The following is a 27,998-nucleotide window of genomic DNA, read 5'->3' as shown; positions in this document are numbered from 1 at the left end:
ATTCTTCAAACTGTAAAGCAAGATTACTATTCTACAAAAATAGGTAGGACTTTAGTACCCACTCAATAGGCTGACAGAATTTCATCGTCCTGTGCTCCCTCAATTTTATCCCACGGTCAAATTCAAACGATATTTTTAAGGTACGTATATATAAAGTAGACAGCTGCCTGCGGTGAATCACTTACCTTTCTGTTAACAGTCTGTGTGCAGTGGCGCAAAACGTTCTGTTAACAGTCTGTAAGTCGCTCAGTATCAAGTGGATATTGTACATATTTGTACATCTATCTATCCCAACAAAAATATTATGCTTTACCTTAATAAGTTCATTGTAGTATTTATCGGGAGCGCTGTTCTTGCGATCGCGACGATTCGAGTAGAAATTAAGAAGAGCAGCTTTCTTGGCTTCCTCGTGATAGGAAGATCTATTAGCCAGGTTGACAAGATACGGAATCCCCAAAGTTGGGATCCACCAGCCCTTAAATTCTGTGGCTTTCTCAATTTTTTCTACATACACATTAACAGCTGAAGCAATAGCTGTTTCATTCGCAGCATCGTTCAGTTCGCGCAGATCGTCATACTTCGACTTGATGAACTATAAAAAGATCATTGTTTAATTTCTTTAAAGTTTTGAGAAGAATACATATATTTTAAAATAATTTTAATTACATGAATACCTGTTTAAGTATTTCTCTCTCCATGTCATCTGGCAATTCGGGGTGAAATAGTTTCAACGCTTGTTCTAATGCTAAATTATGTTCGTTTGCCAAGTCGTTTGGATGTAAGCAGCATGTATCGGGATCCCAGAAAAGACTCATGTAATTCACGTAGAATGACAGCGACAGCATGAATTGTTTCCTATTTTTACTTCTATTGATTTCTTTTAAGTTAGTGAATTGAGTTGCCATGTGCTGCAAGTTAAAAATACATTGCTAAGCTGAACAATAAAAAATATATTTTTAAATTCGCTCACAGAAGTAACTTATCACTACGCCTAATACCTGCCGCCTGTCATGAATACGAAATATCTTTCTTTAAATAATAATAAATTTTATTGGATGAATCACGAATATACTAGTTGCATTTTGTTTCTTGCAGCTAATTAGGCTTTGACTTAAAGTATGGGTTTCTAGATTTCAAATTACCTGCATCAGAGATAGTTTGAATACATCTTCTGGAAATTCTGTAGGCCTGTTTCGTCGCTGGTTGAATGTCTCAATGGCTTTTCTGTAGCTTTCTTGGTACTTGATTTCATATTCGTTGTCATCTAATGGAGGATCCTTGCTGACTAAGCCTTCCATGAAACTAGAGAAGTTCATCTTGAGTTCAGTTTCAACGTGTCTGTTGTTTTGTAGATTCAACGCTTGGAGAAACTTCAGTTCTTTGCCTAAGCACTGTGAAAAATTATAAATAAAGGAATAAAATTGAAATTTGTGAAATTTTCGCATATTTTTTCGCTTAGCAAAACACAATCACGTTTTATTTTCAAAACAGAAACTACTATATTATACTCATCGCATACAGTACCTACCCTTCGAGAGATTATTTGTGCAAAGTACCGTTTGGCTCTGCAAAGGACTCCCTTCCACGGTGTTTCCTGAATGCTATCACCTATCTTTCTTCAAAATAAATTTGAAAAGAGTTTTTGGCGTTAGGTTGCAACTGACATAGACAGTGTCTATGATATTGATAATATCTATGAGCCACTGCGAGGACTCACGATTATATAATACAAGTTAGTTTGTATACCTAATAATCCTCAATTTACTATTGAAATTCCAGAAAAACGTGAAGATAGAATTTCATGTCTGACGTCTGATACGGACCAGAAATCAATGTTAATATGAGCAGAAATAGCAGGGGTTAAAGTATGAAATTGCCGTTCTATTGTAATAGGTACTTCGAATTGACATAAAACCTTCATGGTTTGAGATTTTTGAGTGAAACTTTTTCAAATAGAATCTATAAGGTTCTTCTTTAAAAAAATGTGCAACAGTCGATTATCGACTTTCAGTTGTTTTTTTTATTCAGCTTAGACAAGAAAGATGGATACTTCGAAAAGTCGAGTGATTTTTTAATACGAGTTCCGACTCGCAATATCAGTGTTGCATTTGGAGGGGGGACTGCTAATGAACGCACAGTACGATTTTGGTTTAAACGCTTTCGTGATGGAAATTTTGATTTGAAGAACCAACCACGTGGAAGACCGCCCACACATAAGAATAACAAGGAATTGAAAGGGATGGTGGAAGCTGATCCGAGCCAAACTACCCAGGAATTAGCGGCATGGTTTAACGTTACCTTACCAACAATATTGACTTATTTGCGTCAAATCAATAAAATAAAAAATATATGAAAAATGGCTGCCCCATGATTTGGCTGATCTGCAGAAATAAACGCGTGTTGAAACTTGTGTTGCCTTGTTGAATCGATTCAGAAATGAAGGAATATTGGATCGAATTGTGACATGTGATGAAAACTGGATTTTTTACTATAACCGTAAGCGAAAAATGCAATGGTTGACCCCAGGTCAAACGCCGCAACAGTGTCCTAAAGCTAAGCTTACCAAAAAAAGGTAATGGTAACTCTTTGATGGTCTCAGCATGGTCCTATCTGGTCAAGCAATAATGGCAGATGTCTACTGTACCGAACTCCGAACAATGATAGCAAAACATGCAGTGAAACAGTCCCTACTCATGAAACGATCTTCAGTATTATTGCTCCATTATAACGCAAGACCTCATACAGCACGAGAAACCGTTTTAACTCTACAGGAACTGCAATTAGAAACCAATTGTCACCCTCCGTATTCGCCAGACCTTGCTCCAACGGATTACCATTTTTTTGTGTTTTGGACAATTTTCTACGCGATAAAAAGTTTTCTTCCGAGGAGGCAGTGCAAAATACTTTCACACAGTTTGTAGAATCTAGATCACCAGAGTTTTATCGCAAATCGAACTGCGGCGGGAAAGCTATTGCATAGCATTTTTTATCAACTTATGCAATTATAATTAGACAATTATAATAGGCATGATGACTAATTTTCAATATCTATTCTATGATATTCAGAAGTATCTATTGTGACGGGTAGCCATCATACAACGCAAGATATTTGACAGATGCCTGAATCTCGCTTACGACATTTTCAAGACAAGCTTGCATATATACAAGTTCCGAACAACAACATTCGGACCGTCGGTCTACCGAGCAATATCACCCGCTCGGTGGAAGATCTTCCCTTTGTTGTATATCTCTACACTATTATATCAAAAATATATCATATTTCTGTAGAAAATACAGGTTTTCATGCAATAAAATGAAATTTAAATTTAAAGTTTTTATTTCGCGCTAAAACGCTGTTCAGTGTCATGGCGTCGGTCATTACGTCACGGATTAGTAAACTTCAGTACGTCAATAGTAAACATTAGATGCTTGTTTAATAAATCAAGTTATTTTGAATAATAAATATGAATTCAAAAGTGTATAAGTGGTGTTTTTTTTTTTTTTTATGGTTGAGAGATTACTGGTGGCCCGAAGGCCTTTCCAGTTTCACCAGGACAGGTGGGCGAGCAAAGGCTCAGCCAGGAGGGGTGGGATTTGCTAACAGCTGCCCGAGCGCCTCCGAAGGAGACCTAACAACTCAAGAGCAATTGCTTCGCGAATGAATCTACTACCGGATCGGAATCGCGACCCGCTGAGAAGATCCGGCGAGAAACTCAGCGGGCTGATGCATGGGCTAGGTTGCACGTCGACCTCTTTGTCGAGTTCGACGAGTACGGTTACGGGGGTCCCTAAGCCTGCTCCTAGTATTAGAGCTGAAGGCATCTAATGCAAAGGTTATTGGATCTGATGGATCCGTAAGGACGTGTCTAGGGCGTCGACGGTGACTGGCTCCTGCATGATCAGGATTCGGTGAGTAGTCAGCGGCGGCAACGATAAGGCGATTATCATGACGCATAGCCTTATCGAAGTACCGTTCCGACGCTGACTTCATGTATTTCTGGATTGATTCAAGGCCCAGGTCGTCGTGTAGGTCAATGTTCCTCACGAACCACGGAGCCCCGACGGCTAATCTGCAAAAGCGGGATTGTAGGGATTGGAGGGTGTCTATGTGTGTGCGGGCCGCGTGAGCGAATACCACACTCGCGTAAGTCATGACGGGCCTTATGCAAGTTTTGTAAAGTGTCACCTTGTTCCGAAGGGACATTTTACTCCGCTTACAGATCATGGGATAGAGTCTGCCGAGAATGAATGCGGCACGGTCGCGGACTGTTTTTATGTGTGGGCGGAATGTCATGGATGCATCCAGGGTGACTCCCAGGTACTTAACCTTCCTGACCCAGGGTATAGGTTGGCCGAAGAGGGTGATCGGGGGAGTGATATTTCTCCTCCTAATGCGGGAGGAAATAAGCGGTGAGTTTCCCCTTTGAAATAACACTGCTGTGCTTTTCGCCGGGTTGATGTCTATGCGCCATTTTCGGAACCACTGTCCGAGGGCTAACGCTGCGCTCTGGAGTTTACTCGCGATTAGGGACTTGTTTCTACTTGAGTAGTAAACGGTTGTGTCGTCAGCGAATAAGGCTAGCTGGGTCAGCGGCGACCGGGGAATATCATTAATAAATAAACTAAATAGGAGCGGTGAGAGAACGGAGCCTTGCGGCACTCCAGCCGTGAGTGGTCGCGGGGAGGAGCGGGTTCCCTCTACTCGATATCGAAAAGAGCGGTTCGACAAGAAGTCCCGTATGATGAGCACGAGACTATCCGGCACGCCCATGTTAAATAGTTTGAAAATCAAACCGTTGTGCCAGACTTTGTCGAACGCTTTTGCGACGTCGAAGAAGAGAGCTCCCGTGTATAACGGTTTTGGTCGATTAAGTCCCACAAGAATGTGCTCCGTGAGGCGGTGCACCTGTTGTACGCATGAGTGATTTGCACGGAATCCGAATTGTTCATCGATGAGAATGCCCTTGGATGAGACGAAGTCTCTGAGGCGTTTGTAGAGCAGACGCTCATACAGTTTGCCTAGAGACATGAGGAGGCTAATCGGGCGGTAACTCGTCGGATTATTTTTTGGTTTACCGGGTTTGTGTATGCCGATAACGTCCGCTTCTTTCCACACCGTGGGAAAGATACAGTTAGCCATAGCGGCATTGAAAATAGATGCCAACATCACGATGAGTTGGACGGGTAAAAGTTTAATAACGCGGTTAGATATACCGTCGGAACCGGGAGCCTTGCGAGGACGTAGGTCTTTGATCAGGTCTTTAACTTCCATTGAGGTGACGGGCGGTAACGCGTCCAAGGGTGGCAAGGAGGCTCTGCGTTCTACCTCACTGTCTACTAATTCTACATGAACGGGGTCCGCGGATTGAATGCTGGGCATGCACTGGGCTTGCAATGTATCGGCCAGCAGCTCTGCTTTTTCGTCATCATCGAACGCCGCGAGTCGGCCTGAGGGGCCTACGAGGGGGGGCATAGTTACTACCGTATCCGATTTGAGAGTACGAGCTAAGCGGTAGTAAGACCTTTGAGAGGGCGCGAGTCCTTCTAAGAAATCAGACCATCTGGCATCTCGGACTTCGGTGATGCGAGACTTTACGTCGCGTTGTAGGGCACGCATTCGAATACGATTTTCCGCGGTAGGATACCTATCGTACGCACGGATCGAGGCGTTCTTAGCTCTAAGGAGTTCCCTAATATCGTCGGACAATTTGAAGCGGTGAAGGAAGTCCTCCGCTACAACTTGCTTCGATGACCTATCTAATGTCGAGGTGATGTGTGACGTTACGATGTCTATAGCTTCAGTGGTATCCTGAGGAGACGGGATAGAGTCCGGACTAAACGGAAGCGATGGTGGATCAGATTCAGCCAGGCTGATGCCCAGCGTGTGCCAATCCACCACAGTCCTCGTGACGGGAACGGAATCGGGAGCGCGACCGAGCTTCATAATGACGGGACGATGGTCTGAATCTAACTCTGAAACTACTTCAATCGAATGTAAGCGCAGAGTTACGTTTTTTAATAACGCTATGTCGAGTATATCCGGGCGATGCGCGATATTTAGCGGGTAGTGAGTCGGGGTCAGCGGAGCGACGATATCGAAGGCGAGATCATCGACTAACGCGTCGAGGCGCCTGCCATTAGGGGTTGAGGTGTGAGAGTTCCACCTGACGTGTTTACAGTTTAGGTCACCCGCCAGAATGACAGAGCTTCCCATGCCGAGCAGCGCCTCAATATCACTACTTAGAACAATTTTATCCGGTGGAAGATAAACGGACGCGATAACGATCGGCGCGTGTCCAGTCAGTGAGATTCGGCATACTGATGCTTCGATGTTAGAAAGCGCGGGGGGGTCGAGTGGGACGCAATGCAGGGCTCTTCTATAGTAAATGACGGTACCACCACCACGAGCAGTGAGCCTGTCGTTCCTAACCATGTTGTAGTTCGCGATTTTAGGGTCGCGGCGCGCGGGCTTAAGCAGGGTCTCCTGCACCAAAAAGATGTCAATTTGATGGTCACGCAAAAAATCACAAACCTGATCACGTTGATTTGCGAGACCGTAAGCGTTAAAAAATCCTATCGTTACGGATAGGGGCTTGATTCTACTTATGTACGCCATTGATTACCGGCGGAGTGAGGGGAGGACATACGTATTTAACGACGCGTATACGTCAGCGTATTCTTGCACAACGGCGATGAAGTGTTGTGCAGTGGAGGCGGTGCGAATGGCGTCGCCCAAAGCATTAACGCGATCAAAGTTGATCGACTGAAAAAAGTCAATCGCTAGAGCGAGATTGTCGGACGCGGTCGGAGGGCAGGTCGCGGGGGAGGGACGAGTCGCGGGGGAGGGACGTATCGCGGGGGTGGGACGAGTCGCGAGGGAGAGAGTTGTAGCCGTGTTCGTGTACGGCAACGGTTTAGCCCAGGCCGAGACGCTGGGCACCGACGCCGGCACAAAAGCAGGCTTAGCCTTCGGCACAGAGGGTGCCGTGGCTTTGATGTCTGGGCCGAAAGCTCGGAGGCGGTTTTGGCGGGCGACGCGGCGATTTATTTTAGGGGCTCGGGGGCAACCACGGTAGTTCGCGGGGTGACCCTGTGTTTGGCACAGGACGCAGCTAGGCGGTTCCGTAGCGGTTTTTTGATCGCGAGTGCAAAGGCTCGTGGCGTGATCGCCCAAACACTTGACGCATCGGGAGCGCGCGTGACAATTACGGGAAGAGTGCCCGTACAACTGACAGTTATGGCACTGGCTCGGAGTGCCTTTTTTATGGGGGGTTTCGACGGTTATTCCGGAAAGCCTACAGACTGTTCGTACGTTGAAAATTTGCTTGCCCTCGGGGGTAGGCTGGAGAGCGACGAGAACCATATTGTATGGCTCCCTCCCGCGTCCTGTGTGCATGCGGTGCACGGAATTGACCGGCAGACCTTGTTCTAGAAGGTCGGCCTTGACGAGATCGGCATCTAATTCCTTTGGGATGCCGCGTATGACTGCGCGAAGTTCACGCTCCTCCTGAAGCGTATAAGTGTGGAAACTTATACGCTCCTTTCGGAGGTAGCTTGAGAGGGCCCTATGGTCGTCGGGTGTCGTTAACTTAATTTGAATCCCGTTCGCGAGGTTACGGGCGCTGATAAAATTAATTTTTTTGGCCTGAAGGGCCAGGGAAACTCGGTCCCAAGCTGCCTTCTCTTGAAGGATTACCGGGGGAGGGGTCTGAGTTTTATTTTGTGCCACTGGACGCGGCGACGGTGTGGCACGGGCAGGGGGAGCGACGGGAGTCGGAGGGCGAGGGCGCGACGCGTTCGCGGCTTTACTAATTTTAGCGGCCGCGGGAGCTCGGGACTCCGCAGCGCGCTTCTTACCCTTTTGTACCAGGGTGAATCCATCCGTCGATGAGGCGGCGGCGAGGTCGACCTCCATGTCCGAGTCAGAGTCGGAGGACGAGGAGGCAGCAGGCTCGGGAGCAGGCGACCTACGGGCAGATGCAGGACGTCCGTCGGACCCTACGGAACCCGCGGATGATCGCGCCAGGGGAGCGGCGGCCACGGCGGACGACGCAGCAGTTTTACCCACTAGTATAGGCGACGCGGGAGCGGCAGGCATGGCGGACGCTGCGGTGTACGACGCGGGAGCGACGAGCACGGCGGAATCCGCGAGAGGGCTCACGGCGTGATCGGCCTTGAAAGCCAGAAACTCAGAAGTGAGCTTTGGGTGGCGAAGTCGGAGGAATTCTGTAAATAAAGCTTCCATGATGTCTGACCCAGGTGGGGCTGTCCCGGGTCTTAAACACACTCGCCTAGCGGCGAGGCCCCATAAGTGGTGTGTGGTCCCTCAGTGCAATAATACATATATAAAAACTCCGAACAAGTTAGTTTGTTTACGTCCCAAATAAAAAAACAATGAGAAATAAACCGTTGACTCTTGCACGGCGAGATCCAAAAGGTTTAAGTCTAAATATTTTAATTTATTTCTGTGGAGATCATTTTGATGTAAGCTTGTACATATTTTGTAAATTTTACAGTGATGTGTGACCTTAATTGAGGTCTAAAACTTCATAAGTTCAATATTTTCTGAGATTACAATTTATCTCTTGAATAACCAGTAATATTTATTTCAATGAATGCTTTATTCATTTTCCAGTTACCACATGATATGGTCAATTATTATGGACAATGGGTTTGATATCGCAGGTTCGCATGAAACCGGGCTGTATTCTCACAAAATTTGAATGCCAGATAGACAGAATAAAAACGAACAACTAAGATTATTATAGATAACAGAAAAGATTAATTTCATTTACTATTTACCATAATTTATCAACTCAGACAATAACCATTAAAATCATTGTCTGTTATCATACATACCTAATATTTTAACCCGCTAAGCATTTATTATGGAAAAAGTAAATTATAAAATATCTACTAAATACTTTGTCAACTTTGTTTGATGTATTGTTTGTAAAAAGGAGTGCAGATTGTATTTACTAGGTATGTTATTAAGTCCTGAATTTTATTTGTGTCTAATAATTTGCAAATTTTTACTTTTTAGTTTTGCATGACAACATATAAGAAAATTTAACAGAAAACATTGCCTCGAGAATGACTAATAAGTCTATTTAAGTATTTATTACTCACAAGTTCAGAAGTAAAGCCGTTCAAAGAGAAAATAAATTCAAAAAAAAAATACATCACCCTTGAAACCTCATACCCATTTTGTTTCTACATCACCATTTAAAGTTACATGAGGTAATTTCACGTTGCCATGGACATCCACATTACATAAAACTTCTCCGATCTATCATCACCATCAACAATATCTCTCCAAATTAAATCTATATTAGACTACAGTGAGATGATACAAAACGTTAGAAAACACGAGGCATCTAAAATTCTGGAATATACCTTGCTTAAAATTACAAAGAGCCCGCGATCTTACATTGGAGTTCCCAAAAGCTGTTATTACTTAATTGATTTAATAGAAAAACATACTAATATTCCTGCTAACAAGATACTCATGTGTAAAGAAAATTAGATTAAATAACCTATTTAGAGAGCTTGCTGATGGCTTTTGTGGAACTTCTGTTGTGGAAATGGTAAACTACGATTATAAAATGTATTTTAGCGACAGGTAAAGCGAAAACAATAGTTTTTTTTGTTAAAATTGCAGTGATCGCGCATAAGCTCAAACGAAAAAAGATGACGTTTATTAAGGCGTGACGTAATTCACTCTGATTGGTGTTTAAGCTATCATGGCTGATTGTTGTATTTTGTAGATTTATTTTAACAAATAAATCATCAATCTCGTCATTAATATAAAAATAAATACATTTTTCAAAATCCTTGAATCCTGTTTCATTAGATCAATTTAATATTTCGGCGATACTTGACTACTGTCATCATGCCTATTTAATATTAAAACAATAATAAAACAAGACCACGCTATATTAAACATTAATAAAAGCAAAACCTTAACTGTCCCCTTCACACTCATAAGCTAGACCGCGCGAGAGAGATATGGGCAGACTTTTCATGATGCAAATGCAGTGTGACGTCACGCCACGCGCTTATTCACAAACACTACACAAGCGTAACTTGTGAATGTGTTGAACGCGAGCTACATGGTAGGCGGAGTGAAGGGTGTAAGGTGTTTTTCGTTACGGAATTTCATGGTTCCGTTGGCCCGGCCCGCGATAAAAGCTATGCAATAGCTTAAAAACGAATTTCAATTTTTCAGTATTAATCGACAATTTCATACTTTAACCCCTAATATGTATTAATTAAAATTACTCATATAAGTTTGACATTTAAGTATTTTTTGCTTATTAGTTAACTGCACATATGGACCGTTTGGAACCTCTGGGTTTGCGGAGGGACTTCGGTTCCCTCTGTATTTTGTACCGTATGTTCCATGGGGAGTGCTCTGAGGAATTGTTCGAGATGATACCGGTATCTCGTTTTTACCATCGCACCGCCCGCTACCGGTAGAGTTCATCCATAATACGTGGAGCTACTGCGGTCATCCACAGTGCGTTTCCAGAGGTCTTTTTTACCACGTACCATCCGGCTATGGAATGAGCTCCCTTTCCCGAGCGCTATGACATGTCCTTCTTCAAACGAGGCTTGTGGAGAGTATTAAGCGGTAGGCAGCGGCTTGGCTCTGCCCCTGGCATCGCTGAAGTCCATGGGCGATGGTAACCACTCACCATCAGGTGGGCCGTATGCTCGTCTGCCTACAAGGGCAATAAAAAAAAAAACTAGCTTTCTAAGTAATTTATCAATAAAATAGAATAGAAATTGTACTGACCTGAATAAATTTAATCTTTTCTTCATCAAAGACATTTGGAATTTTTTGCCTTTTGGATTCAAAGTAAGTAGCAGCGGCTAAAACGGCTTCATTGAATAATGGTTCTACGTCATTCGGATGCAAGCAAAACAAATTTTCACCATGCACTGCTTTGACTGTATTATCAAATACTTCTTTTGCTTCGAATGCTAGTTTCCGATACTTTCCGTCGTTCATGAGGCCATAACGTGGTAATTGATCTTCTAAATCCTGAAAACACCAACGGCTTTATTTTGTTACATCGAACATATTCCATAGTTTTCGGTTTTCGATTAGATTATTTTTCACATAATCGTTAAGTTCCAAAGACTTACACGCTTTAATTGAGTTAGGTATGCATCAATCTCTTTCTGTGAGCCCAATTTCCCTTTTTTGTTGAACGCTTCGATTGCTTTATCCAATGCTTGGTTATGAGTAACGCGAACTCCTTCACCTGGCATACTTGGCGTGTTGGTATTGCATGCAGAATCCATGATCTTCGTGTACTTACTGGTAGCTTCCCGCGTAGCTGCCGTCAATGCCGCCCTCTTGGTATTCTAAAATAATAATAGGACCATGAATTTCTTTACCTATGTACAAATTGCTGCTACTTGTGTTTAATTTTTATAATTTTATAGCATTCATAGACATGAGCACACGATCCACTAGATGGTCTGATAAATGATCTCTGTTACTCACGAACGTCACCAATGAGTGGGGTGCAGCCTAGTCGCTGTTTATCACTAAAAACCCCCTCAAACCTCATTTGAAAAAATATGTCTCAAAGCATTCAGTAAATATAAGAAGTTCATTCTAAAGCCAGTTAGCATATGCAGAAAATATGCCTGCAAACGTATTCAGAATGAATGCTTGTATTAATTTTGACACCGTGACAGATAGTGTGACGGTAAAAACGAGATGACGAGATCGTCTCAAACAGTTCATCATGGAGTATATGTTACAATACTCAGAGAGAATCGAATTCTCTCCGTAAGCTGAGCAATTCAATTGGAACCTCCGAGCGATTCATGAGAACTAGATTATCGAAAATCCAATCCAGCCTTCTCCTGTGTGGAGAAAAACGAAAGTATGATAGATGGGAATGGCATTTAGTAGCTCCGGCCCCGAGAAGGAAATACTTAGCCGAAAGTATGCTGCATAAAGCATAATATACAAGCAAGCCTTTATCCTGTGAAGTCTACACCGCTTGGCTTTGTTGAAGACGCCCTATCTGTAAACGTCGCCCCGAGAATGCAAATACATACGATCAAAAGTTTGCGCGGATAGTCTTTTAAATTGTAGCACCATCAATAATAACCTGTCCAAGAATTTTTTTCACTTGAGACACAATTTTTCATCGCCTATCCAGCACTACGCTCCAAGATAGGTGTGACTGTTTTCCGACCAACCAAAACGGTAGCGTTCCAATCGCAGAGTGTCTTAGGGAATTCGAAAAATGGTAACTTCAAGAAAAGTGCCCTATTCAATGTCTTTTCACGATATTAAGGCTCACCACGCTACATCTTGGAGAGCAAAGGTCCTCGTCGTTGCTCTCCAAGCCCTTGCTTTCAATCCTCCAGTAAGTAAGATATAGAAAATATCTCCAGCTGAGCGACCGTGACTAAAATGACTACTATCAGTCACGGATTAACTAGCACTGATCAAGCTATTCAAGAAGCTGGACATTTGTAATTGATTTTATTACAATGAGAAATAAAGAAATTAACTCGATTGGCCTGTGGTTTGGACCGGTAATCCTTCTTAGGCATAAGGTGAATAGGTTGCGGTACGACGGTTACAGAAAGGCGATGCAGAAGTATTATCACATATTTTATTCAGGGCTCCAAGTTATCAGGATCGCTGCGAGGATACGGTCCGGCCTTAGTACCCGCCTGACCGCGCACATGATGCGTATGATACATATCTCAGGTAGAGATGTTCAGTAATGTCAATATTCTTATAATGTCAATATAATTTATTTTTTATTGCGTAGTGGTGAGAGACTAGTCTGACAAAAGGTACCTTTTGCAGTCTTTTGCAGGATAGTATATATAAATAGGCAGCAGAGTTAAGTTTTCGCCTTTCCTCTGAAATCTCAGAGTCCGACGCATCCTGCTAATCATTTCATGGTCATTTGTCGGTAGTAGCAGTAACTTAAACTATTTTTATACGCTTTATATTAGCTTCACTTGTATGTATGTTTGTATGTTTGTAACTGACTCCTTTAGACGCGATTTTGACCCACTTTAAACGGCCAGATTTCATTCAAACTTTGTAAATTTATTGAGGACCGATGACAATTCAATATATAAAAAATATATGAAAAAATAGAAATTTTTGAAAAGTTTTGATTGAAAACTTTTTAAGATATTATTGAAATAATAATTTTTCTACTCATATCTGTCAGAAAAGTATTTATAACTAATAACACCATGCAATATAAAATAATTTTTTTTACACTATTTTCAATTTAAATTTATTAAAGTTTATTTTCTATTTTTTAGTTGAATTTTATATTATATAAAGCATGTTTTTTAGTTTTTTTAAACTATTATTTATTATATCTTACTCCGTAATTCGTAACTATTTCTTATTTTAAGTAACTGGCGGCGGACATGATTCAAATCCGGATGTGGATTCTGCTAGTATGGATGCTACCAGCAGTATAGCATTGGAATTATCCTTCATATTTTTGCCGCGAACTAATGATTTGTTTTGGTTTGAATTTTAAGATAGCTATGGTGCATTATGACATCAGATCGTAAGTAATTAATTTTAAAATCTCTGAGACTGATGTTCGAATTTCATAATGTTTTTTTTTAGTAAGAAGCAGCAATCATTATTTAATATATTAGTCGTATATGTTGGACATCATCATAAGTTAGACCTCCTCAAGGCTTGGTACTCAAATTCACACTTACCTCGAAGATACTGCTAGGAGTTATCATAGAGTCAGTGTTAAAAGCAGTTATATAAGTTTGGAAATATGTATACAAATCAGCGCAAGTTATTTTAACTCCATTTATCTTTTTTATATTCAAATTTTCAGGCGCAAATATAGATGGTACAAGCTCTTTAAGAGCGTCTCTGAAGTCTGCCGAAAGCTCTGTGAAAGTTCATTGGTGAGTTTCCAAAAAGTAATAACAACAGTTAAATTATTCAATAAAAATTAATTTTGTTGTTGAACATGTTGATCGTTTAACATCGAATAGGCTAGAGTAACGATTTCCTCGTATTATAGATATCGTAACAGCACATACGAAATAAGATTTGATTGGCTGTGTTGATTAAAAACCAAGCATCCTTGCATTGTGGAATCAATAATGTTTTACAGTCTCGTTTGTGTCGTGATATCTCGCGGCATTAGATAATTACAATGTCGTTCTTTAATATTTTAATTACGATATCTTTCCGCATAATTAACGGAAGTGATATTTTTTTCTTTTACAATCCTAATAATAATAAAATTATTTATTGCCTTTCACATTAAATAAAATAAAATACAAATAAAAGAAATAAAAAAATGAGAAAAAGGGAAAAGGAGGTGGCTCAGCTAATGCTGTTCCAGGCCGATAAATCGAACAGCGCTGATTTTCAGTCACCCCCGTTTCACTTTGGTTCTTTGCGGGAACGAAGGTTAGGTACGTGTGTACAGACTTAGAACGTGGTATAAACTAGTATAAAAATAAGAAAAAACAAACCAAAAATCTAATTAAATGGTGAACCCGAATACGAAACATACATAAGCACACACAGTAATAACAACCTGTGGGCAGCCTTCAACGAAACAACAAATAAAATAAAATAAAATAAAATCAAACACGATAATATTATTATTGTCACTGACAAGCAGCTCAACATTTACACTTGTACATTATAAAAATAATTTTAATAAAAGAAAAATTTTACAAGCTAGGATCAAACTAGTTACTGTAAATACTTTAAATGAAATTAGTTTTTGTGAGTCCAAAAGAAATGATTTCGAATGTTAAATAAAGCTATGCTTTGTTACAATGTGACGAATAGATGGTGGGAGATCATTCCAGCAATGCGTAGCTGCGTATTTAAATGCTCCCCGAAAAGCAGCTGTTCTATATATGGGCGTCAACAATGGCTTAACAATAGCTCGTGAGCCATACATACCTGTACTGAGTGCTTCTCCAATCTAACTTCTCATACAAGTGCCTAGGTTCATGTGTCGAAATCACTCTAAACAGTAAGACTGCTAAGTGCAACCTTCTTCTAGCTCCCATTTTCAATATATTGTTATCATTTAAATAGGGCGCTATGTGTCCTCTAACAGGGATATCAAAGCAATACCTGGCACAGGCATTTTAAATGCGCTGTATTAATTTTCCAGTTCTCGAGAGTAAACAAGGACCATAAACAGTATCACAGTAATTTAATTTCGACAAAACTAGACTATCGATAAGCAACTTTCTAATGAGTACACTGACGTACTGTCTAAACAAGTTCTTAAATTCTTGGCAATATGGGCCTTGAATCGCAATTCAGGATCAATTGTCAAACCCAAACTGCATGCTAACTCCACCCGATCAATTTCCTTACCCGAAACAGTCACCTTAGGATCGAGTGATAAAATCTGAGATTGACTGCCTAGTATCATGTATTTAGACTTAGAGGGGTTCAATACTAAGGAATTCTGTTTAGACCTATAGACAATCCTCTACAACTAAGTAAAAGTTGTGGTTGTAAAGATATAAAAGAGATTTGTAGGCTGTAGTTGGACACATGAACTTAGCGATGAATTTACATCCAGATATTCACCGTATGCAGCAGACTTTTCAATATGTGAAACATTACCAATTTCCAACACTAAATCATAATATTTGCTGGTTGTGAGGCTTTATGTGAGCGAACTAAAGATACTATCATCCTACTCGTTAGCGTAACAAAAGACAAGGATTTTAGTAATAAGGAATGACAGAAAATACGATTATTACCTCTTGTTTGAATGTGTCTGTACTCATATTGTGATGTTGTTATTTTACAAATTAATTCAGAATTATGCTAGTAATTTGTAATAAAATAAATGTATTTTACCATAAAGGTTTCCGTTGTAGTTTGGATTCGAAACATTGAAACCGGGGTGAGGCATAAGGAAACATGAAACCTTATCGAAGCAAGAACGAATATGTTCCCGGAGGTCACATAGCTCTTTTGGCATTTTATCTGTAATCTAAAAAGATAATTGTTCAGTTAACACTCAAATTTTACGCTAGCCGTATTCCGTGTTGTATTTTTTACACACAGGAAATATAATTATTTCCTTTACGTTCTTATATAACTATACTTAGTCTGGCCATAAATACTGTTACAATAAAAAATAAAAAATAAATCTATTGCAAATAATATTTATTACTTTTACAGTATGTTAGTTTAATACATAAATATAAAACAATTCAAAGTATTAAAATCTTATTCGAAGTGGTCTCCATTGGATGCAATACAGTCCTTTAAGCGTTGAGGCCAGTTATCAATAGAAGCACGCACTCTTTCCATGGGAAATTTTTTCACTGCCAATCGTACGGATTGTTTTAGGGACTCCAAATTATCATGGCATTTAGAGCAAGCCGTACTCTCTAAAACTGACCATAAATCACAATCCAGCTGATTAAGATCGGGACTAGACGACGGCCAGTCTTTAGCTCTGATGAAGTCCGAAACGTTCGTTTCCAACCAAGACTGCGTAGACCGAGCTTTATGACCTGGCGCCAAGTCTTGCTGAAAGGACCATTCTTGATTATTGAACATGGTGTTGTTAAGGGGCTTCACTACCTTCTACTCAATAATGGTATCTTGATACACTTGTGCCGATGTTTTGATACCTTTTTCACAAAAGTATGGCTCAGTCACTCCTTCATAGCTAATACCCCACCAAACCATCACTGAGGTCGGATAGTGCCCACGTTGCACTCTGTCGACTAACTGGGAAGCTTCCTTAGAGCGTTGAGCATAAATATGGTCTTTTTGTTTGTTAAAATGTTGCTCAATTGTAAAAAATTTTTCATCCGTAAACAAAAAAATTCTATGACCTCCCTTTGCGTACCGCTTCAGTAGTTGTTTCGATTTTACCACCCTATTCTCTTTTAAATTATCAGTTAAGAAATGACCAGTACGCCTCTTATAGGTTGTAAGTCTTAAGTCATCTTTCACAATACGCGACATGGTTCTAGGTGCTATCTTCATCTCCCGAGATAAAATCTTTTGCTTTCGGATAGGATTTCTTCGAACTCTTTCCCATACTGCTTTGACCACCTTTTTCGTACGAACACTACGTGGACGGCCAGATCTTTTTCTGTCACAAATAGAGGAGGTCTCATTGCACCTATTGATAGCCCGGTACACAAACATTTTACTAATACCAAGCGTATGGAGAGTTTTAAAAATTGCATTTGGCTCCATACCTACTTTGTGTAATGCAATCACAGCGATTCGGTTCTCTTTATCACCCCACTCCATTTTAATATCGCAAAATATTGTACAATGTATTGGCGCCAAAATGAGAAAACTCAATGAGCAATCATATAAAAATGACAGATTCCAAATTCAAATGTAATATTTTGTTTATTTTTAATTGTAACAGTATTTATGGCCAGACTAAGTACATACATATTATGTTGAGAAGGGGTGGCTTCAAAAGCTTACGCCTAAGTATACCGACAACCGATTTATACCAGATAGACTGGGAGCTTGTTTGCACATGAACAGAAAACAATCTAAGAGAAGGTTAATAAAAGCGATAACATTTTTTATCTTTGCCAAATAAATTTATGTCGTTTATATGAAGATTTTCTTTAGTCTCCATTAATGTATATGTTACATTTCCGTCATACAGTTATGACGGTTGAAACAATTTCATAAGATATCGCAAGTACAATCACGATACCAAAACTATTATATCCCATCGACTGCGTTTCCAAATTAAAATCAATCAAATCTTTAATAATTATATTTCTTCTGTGCGTGTGTTTGTCACAAAACTCCTCCTAAACGGCTGGACCGATTTTAGTGAATTTTTTTGTGTACCTTCAGGTGGATTCGAGATTGGTTTAGATCTACAAATCAGCCCGGCAGATGGCGCTGCAGCCGGTATCTAGGTTATATATCATTCCTAGAAATAATTTATATAGCAAAACAACGTTTGCCGGGCCAGCTAGTATTCATTAAATTTCTGTTGTACTTACTTCAAGTTTCTTTTTTAATAGCTCGGCACCTCCTTTGGCACCGAAAGCATGTTCATAAGGGTAAAACCAATCTCTGATAAGGAACATTAGCATCTGAAACGCTTTGGAGCCGTCTTCGTTTTTAAGTAGTTTTCTGTACTCGGTAAATAACTGAAAGGATTCATTGAATTGAATTTTTGCGTTGAGAAAATAAAATAAAACTTGATTTTTTTTTATTGCCCTTGTAGGCAGACGAGCATACGGCCCACCTGATGGTGAGTGGTTACCGTCGCCCATGGACTTCAGCAATGCCAGGAGCAGAGCCAAGCCGCTGCCTACCACTTAATACTCTCCACAGGCCTCGTTTGAAGAAGGACATGTCATAGCGCTCGGGAAACACCGTGGAGGGGAGCTCATTCCATAGCCGGATAGTACGTGGCAAAAAAGACCTCAGGAAAAGCACTGTGGATGATTGCAGTGGCTCCAGGTAGTATGGATGAACTCTACTCCGGTGGCAGGCGGTGCGATGGTAAAAACGAGATGCCGGTATCATCTCGAACAATTCCTCAGAGTACTCCCCTTGGAACATACGGTACAAAATACAGAGGCAACAGAAGTCCCTCCGCAGACCCAGAGGTTCCAAACGATTCGTGAGAATGGGATTATCGACAATCCGAACGGCCCTCCTCTGTATGGAGTCAAATGGAAGAAGCAGGTATTTGGGAGCCCCGGCCCAGAGATGGGAGCAGTACTCCACGCTTGGCCGGACTTGTGCTTTATAAAGCAAAAGCCTTTGTCCAGGCGTGAAGTACCGCTTCGCTCTGTTGAGGACTCGCAGCATTTTGGACGCCAACTTGGCCTTGCCTTCCAAATGACTCCGAAACTGGACATCGCTCGAAATGTCGACCCCAAGTATCCCGAAACTCTCGGAAGGTTGCAGGGATACTCCTTGGAATTGCGGCGCCATGACAAAGGGGTCCTTCTTCGCAGTGAACGCGCAAACTTGTGTCTTTAACGGGTTGTTGAATTGAACCAAGTTCAGACTGGCCCCAGAGAGTTCTCCACTTCAGACACAAGCTTAGATCGTCTCTCTTGCACCACGCTCCGAGAGAGACTCTGATGACCGATATATCGCGCATCCCCCGTGCTGTCATCCGCATAGCAATGCATGCTATCAATAGACAGCGTGTCATTGATATACAGGATGAAAAGCGTGGGGGAGAGCACCGAACCTTGTGGAACGCCAGCGTTAATGGTCATGGTATCAGAACAGTCACCGTTTACGACGACCGTGATACTCCGCCCTTCCAAAAAGCTAGCGATCCACTTGCAGAGACCCTCGGGGATTCCGTAAGATGGTAGCTTCGACAGAAGTGCCCTATGCCAGACCCTGTCGAAGGCCTTCGCCATATCAAGGCTAACAGCAAGAGCCAAGGCTCTCTTGCCTGTGGTGGGCTGAAGCCTTGCTCTCCAAGGCTTCAGCCCACCTGTAAGTAAGGTATACAAGAAGATCGCCAGCTGAGTGACCGTGACGGAAACCGTACTGTCGGTCACTGATCAGCTGGCGATCTTCAAGATACTTCAGGAGTTGTACATTTATTATTCGCTCCATCACCTTGGAAAGCAAAGAAGTTATCGCGATAGGCCTGTAGCTCGATGGGTCCGACCGGTCACCCTTCTTGGGAATAGGGTGGACGTGGGCGGTTTTCCATGAAGACGGAACCCTGTTAGCGCAATAAGAGAGGCGATACAAACGCGTTAGCGCAGGCGTCAGCTCAGGGGCGCACGTTTTCAGAACCACTGCAGGGTATATAAGCCGAGTATTGAAATCTACCTGTAACCACTGAAGATCGTCTTCTTGAAGATTCCCGATGAGATTATAGATCTGAACAGACGATATTTTTTTTTTTTTTTTTTTTTTTTTTTTTATTGCCTTTGTAGGCAGACGGGCATACGGCCCACCTGATGGTGAGTGGTTACCGTCGCCCATGGACTTCAGCAATGCCAGGGGCAGAGCCAAGCCGCTGCCTACCGAAACCGAAATTAGAGCGGAGAGCGCAAATATTATGGAGCTATCGCGCACTGTGCTGTTGGGGTCGAAGAGGCCTGGTGTATCCATTAACAGCACTGCCACCTGTCAAAGAAAAAATGTAGTTGTCACGGAATGTAGCCTTTGAGATATTAGTCTGGCAACACGGTTTTAAAATAAAAGACTTGTCAAAAATATGTGATACGAATCGGTTGTAGCTTTATAATTTTTACTTAATTTAACATTGAAAATGTGCTAAATACACGGTCATACAGAAGAAAATGTCGTATTAATCATTAGTAAGTACTTTCCCTCAAGATCCGTGTCACAGTAGTTTTCAAATCTTAGGTAAATAGGTAAAAATTCTTAGTTAAATCTAAACATTACTCGATACCAAAGTTTCCCAACCTTTTCTGTGCCGTTCCCCGCTGTAGCATTCCTAAAATTTTTATGCCCCCAATAGATAATTTTTAACAGTAAAATATTGATTTGTTCATTTAAGAAATCACTATGAAATTGTTATCAAAACACAGTACGTAATATTTCAAAACGTATATGTAAGCTTGAGGGTAGACATTATTTTGTTAAACACCAAGTAAAAGGAGGTCACTTTTTGATTCCTGATTTAATCAACAATATGATAACTTAATTCACTTTCACTTATCCAATCTTTAACCAGTACGTACAACAGTCACTGAATCACACAACGTAACAACGTAGTAAGTGCACCGGGCAAACGCAGTCGAACGAATGTTCATTTCAAGGCACGTTCCGCCTTTTTATACTAGCCGGCGCAGCTGGCTTATGAGTCACTTCTGTTGCAGCTGTTGTTTACGAGTGGAACGACACGGCCGGCGCGCCTGGCTTGTGTGAGTCACTCCTATTGCACGTGCTATATAACATAAATATCGTTAACGCCGTCACGGCCATACTGACGTGCGCTCGTCCTCGTGCGCGCATTCTTATGGTATGTCTGTGAACAACAAACGTGTTCGTTCATCCTGACATTAACGGATGCAACTTAAAACGTGGTCTATGATATTAACAATCTAGTACGGTTCGGTTCGCATAATTCTTCAGAAAATCCTATACTGGCTATAAATAACCTTCAGACTGCTTACATACCTGGGCCAGTTCATTTAAAACTCTTCAGGTATGTAAGTATGTCCCTTTTAACTTAGACCGGAATTGTTATCCCTTCAGTTTTTCGAACTGGACCGGATAATGCTAGACCGAATCGCAATCCCTGTAGCTAATTGTTGTGGCTAATCTGGATGAAAATCCCTATAGCCAAGCCATTGGACCGGACAGACCCTTCAATGACTTCACACTTTCTTTTTTTTTTTTTTCTTTTTTTTTTTTGCTAGTCCGGATTAACATCTCTCTAGCCACATACAATTCTCTTTTTTTTTTCTTTTTTTTTTTTTTTTTATCTGCGTGTACGGTAGCGTTTGTTAAAACATTTCTTAAACCAGAACATTTATACGGAATTTCTTCAGAAATAGTGCGAGACCGACCATCGTTTTCTACATTTCCAACACCTGCACCTGAGGTGCCTGAGCTTACAGACATTGTATCACTACCCACAGACTATGTTTGCTGTATCGCTATTTGCGGACAAAAATGTCGCTTCTATTGTCAGTCATAGAGTCGTCATCATTAAGATCAGTTTCATGAACAAGATTAATTAACCCATCTGTGTACGCCGTCACGTCATCGTCACTATAATTTTCAGAAATTTCTAGTAGGCCTGACGGGCCTCGAGGTACTTCGCGTAAGTTTTCATGGGGAACTTTGTACACTAGAACCATTTACATATCTCAACTTATACCTATCGTTTTCCAAAACTGCAGATGATTGAAAGATTACTGGTGGCCCGGAGGCCTTTCCCGCTTCACCAGGACGGGTGGGCGAGCAAAGGCTCAGCCAAGAGGGGTGGGATTTGCTAACAACTGCCCGAGCGCCTCCGCAGGAGACCTAACAACTCAAGAGCAATTGCTTCGCGAATGAATCTACTACCGGATCGGAATCGCGACCCACTGAGAAGATCCGGCGAGAAACTCAGTGGGCTGATGCATGGGTTAGGTTGCACGTCGACCTCTTTGTCGAGTTCGACGAGTACGATTACTGGGGTTCCTCAGCCTGCTCCTAGTGTTAGAGCTGAAGGTATCTAATGCAAGAGTTATTGGATCTGATGGATCCGTAAGGACGTGTCTAGGGTGACTACGGTGACTTGTTCATGAAACCGCTTACCATTGAATAAATTACTATGGCTTTGTTTTATAAGACTAGTCTGACCCTGAATGGAACATAAAGGGGGAGCCAAAACCACTTATCTGTAACACACTGAAGCTCTGGAACACACGTTGACGTCTCTGGTTGGACCTGCCACAGCACCTGGAGCAGTGTCGTTTTCTTCTTGTAGCGCATGGAACACCCAGAAGCTACATGGCTCGCATCACCGCACACGTAACAGCCGACTTGCAGGCGAGAGCCGGGCGCCCACGGATGAGGAGGTTGTTCAGGTTTTGCAGGCTCACAGTCTCCTACGAGGCGGCGCGCCCTAGCGCAAGTGCAGCCGGAGCGCGGGGGCTCCAATATCGGCAGTCCGTGCTGGAGGCGTGGTCTTGTCGTTTGGCGGACCCGTCGGCCGGCCTCCGTACCGTCGAGGCGATCTGCCCGGTTCTCGCGGACTGGGTGGGCCGTGACCGCGGAAGTCTCACCTCCGGCTACACGATGTTACTCCCACACTGAGGAAGCCAACCGCGAACACTTGTCAAGCACGCACAAGCACGCACTTCACCGGAAAAACCTGCATCCGCCAGCGGAACCCGAACACCGCCGCATCGCCAGACACGAACGCACCGGAAGTCTTATCTTACAGGTCACGACGACTTCAGATGTGTCAATTTTTCTTCCCCACGGAAACTTGCTTGCTTTCTTGTTTGCTTGCTTGCTGGAGCCCGAAGTCATCGAACGTGTAGTGTTATTGGTATTGAATCGGGTAGATTCTAAAATTTCAGCGACAATTCACAGTCTCATGTCCTGGTTTACTGTACTAGTGCCATGTAACTCTAGCAGTAGTCATTGGCTTAAAAACGATTCGTGTCGGAACTACCCACTCGTCATGACAGATCCATTATTGCGATCGAAGTTTCACTTGAGATTTGCACTTGCCTTAATTTCTTGCAATAGCTTCTTACGTGTTGTATTTCCGTTAGTAAATGCCATGTGATGAAGTCGACAGTCAAACTGGGCAACATGAGCCAGAATGTAAGATGTGACGATTTCTTCGTGGCTCAGATCTTCCATCGAGGTAACAGAGACGTTATTACACGACTTACGTATGCTGCATTCACGCTCTTGTGGCGTACCACTACTAGTATTCTGATCTGCATCATGTTTTTTTTTGCTGTACTTCGAACATGTTCAAACACGTCACGTCAGTGAGAGTAGAGTCCTGATCTCACTTCTGATGTAAGGTTGAGGGTAGACATTATTTTGTTAAACACCAAGTAAAAGGAGGTCACTTTTTGATTCCTGATTTAATCAACAATATGATAACTTAATTCACTTTCACTTATCCAATCTTTAACCAGTACGTACAACAGTCACTGAATCACACAACGTAACAACGTAGTAAGTGCACCGGGCAAACGCAGTCGAACGAATGTTCATTTCAAGGCACGTTCCGCCTTTTTATACTAGCCGGCGCAGCTGGCTTATGAGTCACTTCTGTTGCAGCTGTTGTTTACGAGTGGAACGACACGGCCGGCGCGCCTGGCTTGTGTGAGTCACTCCTATTGCACGTGCTATATAACATAAATATCGTTAACGCCGTCATATATTAAAAAACTAAAATTCTAAATCAAAATAATTTTAATACACATTTTCATATTAATTTAGTACGATTGCCCCCCTTAATTATCAAATCTCCCCTTTCTGGGGCGTGGGCCCCCTATTGGGAAATACTGCTCTATACCATCAATTAAATTTAAACCTAGATTGTAAAAAAGGAGAGTATATGGCTCCAGACTGACGTTCAAAACGTATAATAAAAAAACTAAAATTCTTATTCAAAATAATTTTAATACACATTTTCCATATTAATTTAATATGATCCTTAATTATCAAATTGCCTCCTTGTACTTTACTGGTGGTAGGACCTCTTGTGAGTCCGCATGGGTAGGTACCATCACCCCGCCTATTTCTGCCGTGAAGCAGTAATGCATTTCGGTTTGAAAGGTGGGGTAGCGGTTGTAACTATACTTCAGACCTTAGAACTAATATCTCAAGGTGGGTGGCGCATTTACGTTGTAGATGTCTATGGGCTCCAGTAACCACTTAACACCAGCTGGGCTGTGAGTTCGTCCACCCATCTAAGCCACAAAAAAATAAAAATATTGTGGGACGTGGGACCCATGTTGGGAAACACCGCTCTATACCATCAATTAAACTCAAACCTAGATTGTAAAAAAGGGGGGTCAAGTGTCAAGTTTTTAAGTGGCTGCCCTACCCTTAAAACTGGAACGCTCTGCTGCTTTATGGCAGAAATAGGCAGGGCAGGCTGGTGGCACCAATATGTGTGTACCATAGCACAGGGTAGCCTATTTTGGAGTCAGATGACGGCATGTTACTATAATTATTCTAACCAGTCACAGAGGAAAATTGCGCATACGGCCTCTCCAAAGTGTTTCCGAACGCTCATCATTTATTATTATTTTCTCTTCATTGAGCTCTAAAGTTTTTGCAACGTAAGGTCAACTGATTTTCGAAGTGAACATAATTCCAGATCCAAGTGCTGCCATGCAAATTCTTATGTTTTGGAACCTAATAATCATTATATACATTAAACAAGCTGACCTTTTCTCCTGTTGCTGTAGTGGTGATAAATGGCTCCGAATACATTAGTATACCCGTAGTATGCCTTTGAAATCCTCCCTTCCAGCTGAATCCGACTAAAGGGTCTGTTTCGTTCCCCAACCAGTCGCCGTTTTCGTTTCGCTTTTCCGTCTACGACAACAAGAAGCTGAACTTTTAGTTTCTTTTGTAAAATGTGTTTTTTACCTGCATCCAGAGTAGCATTTGATTTCAACTCCTCCTTTGGACAAGCACCTTGAATATTCGAAAATATTCAAGACAATAACGACAAATTATATTCAACAATCAAACTATACATTAAAACTACTCGGATTTACCATTTAAAACCGGACAGGTATAAATTTCGACATCGCTTTTATTGAAATGTATGTTATAGAGCAAGAATCGACCAATGGATTTTTGTTTCCTTATGGCAATTTCGATATAGAGGTTGTAAAATGAAAACTAATCACTTAATGTTATTTTCTTGACACGAGCTGAGAATTGTTTGTACTTTTAATTTTTATGCGGAAAGCGTCATATTTATATTACGGTATATTTATATTTATAGTACATATATCATTACGGATTTTTTAAACATTAAATTCGTTCACCGTCGACCTAAATGTAACTAAGACGTTTTAATAATTTAATTAAATAATTAAAACATGGATGTTGGAACAGGAACTTTTGTACTTTTTCCACATACATTCCATAACAAAAATTGCTGAAATGTTCACGTTCAAGAGACTATTTCAAAATTTTTAGCAGAACAAAGCCCACTGCATTAGTTCTTCAAAACGACAGACCCATTTTTCATTACAAAAAAAAGTGATACATACCGGTGAGTTGAGGTAACGGAGGAAGTAGTTTAGCAAGAAGGACTTTCCTCCACGGTAGGCACCCACGACGCTAACTACCATCAGCGGCAGATCTTTTACATCCTCACGCAATAAAATTCTCTGGAGTGCGTTATCTTCAAGCACATAATTGTGATTGTCATTCCTATTAACTACTTGAACGCATCGTGGCCCACTCATATTGATTAGGTCTTCAATATACCTGTTAGATTCAATTGCCTGAAACAAATTAGGTTATATTTTACTATAGGTCAAAGACGATGTGAGAATGTTGACGCTAAAGGAGTATAAAACACACTGCTCCGTGGCCTAAAACGTGTAGTGTATTAATTTATTGAAATGCAAATAGCAACTTACTCCCAAAGAAAATACGTCTATTCCAGCGAGGGCCACAATGTAATGAGAAAAATAAACTAAACACTAGGTTATTATATTATTGTTTTTCGAAATCATTTTCCTTTCTATCCACCTCTTATCATATATTCACCACAAATGTCGGTACTTGTAGTGGTCATACACAGATAGTAGCTAAAATGAAATAGTTTAGAAAATAAAATGTTAAATAATTATAAAAAAATCAAATATTCATTTGTATGCATTTGCGAATTTTATAATATTTTCACAATAATATATAATTATTTCAATATATCCGTGTTAACAATAAAAAAAATAGAGAACTAGTGACGGGGGCTTAAAATTTATATTTGTAAGGAATTTTTCTGACGCATGGACGCCTAGATCTGATGATGTCTCAACAACGATGTAAGTATAAAAGGATAATTCGGATAACCTCAGCAGAAATAGGTCGGATTAAGTACCAGGGCGTACAATATACCTGACCACTGGTTGTTTATTACAGTCATGTTTACAAAATTTACAGAATTGATGTCATTTACCTACGTTTTGATATTGTCATGGGTTACCTAAGTTCGTAAATTTTAATTTTAATTCGTAAAATTGTAAGATATTTTTTTTGAGATCTATATTTCTGTTTTATATTGGTTGCGTGAATTCACATCCCGATGTTCGATTTTGGGGGGACTATGCGGCAATAAGTTAATTGTAAAAATTATGAGATGATATATAAAAGGAGATTTTACATTACTGGTGGTTGGACCTCTTGTGAGTCCGCACGCGTTGGAACCACTACCCGCTTATTTCTGCCGTGAAGCAGTGATGCGTTTCGGTTTGAAGGATGGGTCAAGCCTTTGTAACTATACTTCAGACCTTAGAACTTATATCTCAAGGTGGATGGCGCATTTACGTTGTAGTTGTCTATGGGCTCCAGTAACCACTTAACACCAGGTGGGCTGTGAGCTCGTCCACCCAACAAAGCAATAAAAAAATTGTCTAACGTTTTTTTCGTATACTATGGGCAGCCGACCTCCTTATCACTCGACAGTTCTCGGTTGCGGAGGTAATCACGAACCACAGAGCCGATGACGATTATGCAGATCGTTCTTAAATGCCTATTTGAGACTACTTATTTACAGATTAAATAATTAAAATTTTTAGTGTAATGTAGTAGTGTAGTAAGTAGTACAGTGGCTTATGCGGTTATAATTTTTCACTACTTCGTCTTTTGGCGATATTTTTTTTAACGTCTCATATTATACGTTATTAGATTAGGCAACGACCTAAAATAAAAATTTAAGTAATCTATAGATTGGAAATCTTTTGCAATATTATAATAGGCTGGGGAAAAAGTTTCTTCGCATTTTTTAAGTAAATTCACAACCTTTTTTAATATAGTTTATTGACATTTAAGTAACTAAAGTATGTAGGTACAATTTTGTGCGATAACTTTTCACCATCTTGTAGGTAGGAACATGATCCCATTGCTATAGAAATTTTGAGGCTTCTGATCAAAATACCGCGACAATTGGTTTTGGCAGCTCTCTCGCGATGTTAACCTGACACTGCAAAATTCTGAAGAGACCGAAACAGGTGGAAATCTGAAGGTGCAAGGTCAGGACTATACGGCGGATGCATTAACACCTCCCAGCCAAGCTCTCTTAATTTTTGCTGAGTGGCTAAAAATGTGTGAGGTCTAGCGTTATCATGATGAAAAACCTCACCCCTTCTGTTGATTAATTCCGGCCGTTTTCTCTCAACGTCTTCCTTTAATCTCATCAGTTGTTCTCAGTACGTGATCCACTTTTCATCACCAATTATCAGCTTCTTCAAAAACGGTTCGGTTTCATTACGTCGTAATAAAGAACCACAAATGAGTACACGGTTCATAA

The 27,998-nt window shown here is 41.1% G+C and overlaps 3 protein-coding genes and 1 long non-coding RNA gene across 7 annotated transcripts in view; 1 reads left to right on the top strand and 3 right to left on the bottom strand.

Moving 5' to 3' along the window:
- The window catches only part of kcc (solute carrier family 12 member kcc), a 468,256-nt gene that overhangs the window by 74,099 nt on the left and 366,159 nt on the right, over positions 1 to 27,998 (top strand). The window lies entirely within an intron of this gene.
- Positions 150 to 26,147, bottom strand: LOC114242863 (atlastin). Its single transcript, XM_089727884.1, has 12 exons — positions 25,735 to 26,147; positions 24,896 to 25,045; positions 20,049 to 20,137; positions 19,838 to 19,904; positions 18,025 to 18,174; positions 15,881 to 16,016; positions 13,738 to 13,922; positions 11,152 to 11,373; positions 10,799 to 11,047; positions 1,143 to 1,391; positions 675 to 908; positions 150 to 592 (listed from the first exon to the last, which is right to left on the bottom strand). Exons 1-12 carry the CDS (start codon positions 25,930 to 25,932, stop codon positions 182 to 184), a joined length of 2,340 nt encoding a protein of 779 aa, XP_089584010.1. The 5' UTR covers positions 25,933 to 26,147; the 3' UTR covers positions 150 to 181.
- On the bottom strand, positions 6,287 to 9,177 carry LOC149503009 (uncharacterized). Its single transcript, XM_089727874.1, has one exon. It carries the CDS (start codon positions 8,243 to 8,245, stop codon positions 6,620 to 6,622), a length of 1,626 nt encoding a protein of 541 aa, XP_089584000.1. The 5' UTR covers positions 8,246 to 9,177; the 3' UTR covers positions 6,287 to 6,619.
- On the bottom strand, positions 21,431 to 23,866 carry LOC149503008 (uncharacterized). The gene is made up of 2 exons (XR_016323168.1): positions 22,573 to 23,866; positions 21,431 to 22,429 (listed from the first exon to the last, which is right to left on the bottom strand). It is a non-coding gene; the product is annotated as an uncharacterized LOC149503008 (long non-coding RNA).

This window comes from Bombyx mandarina, chromosome 05, assembly GCF_030267445.1.
Source record: "Bombyx mandarina strain Sakado chromosome 05, ASM3026744v2".
Classification (NCBI taxonomy): domain Eukaryota; kingdom Metazoa; phylum Arthropoda; class Insecta; order Lepidoptera; family Bombycidae; genus Bombyx; species Bombyx mandarina.
Note: the sequence above shows the minus strand (reverse complement) of the source record. Positions and strands in the feature narration are given on the sequence as shown.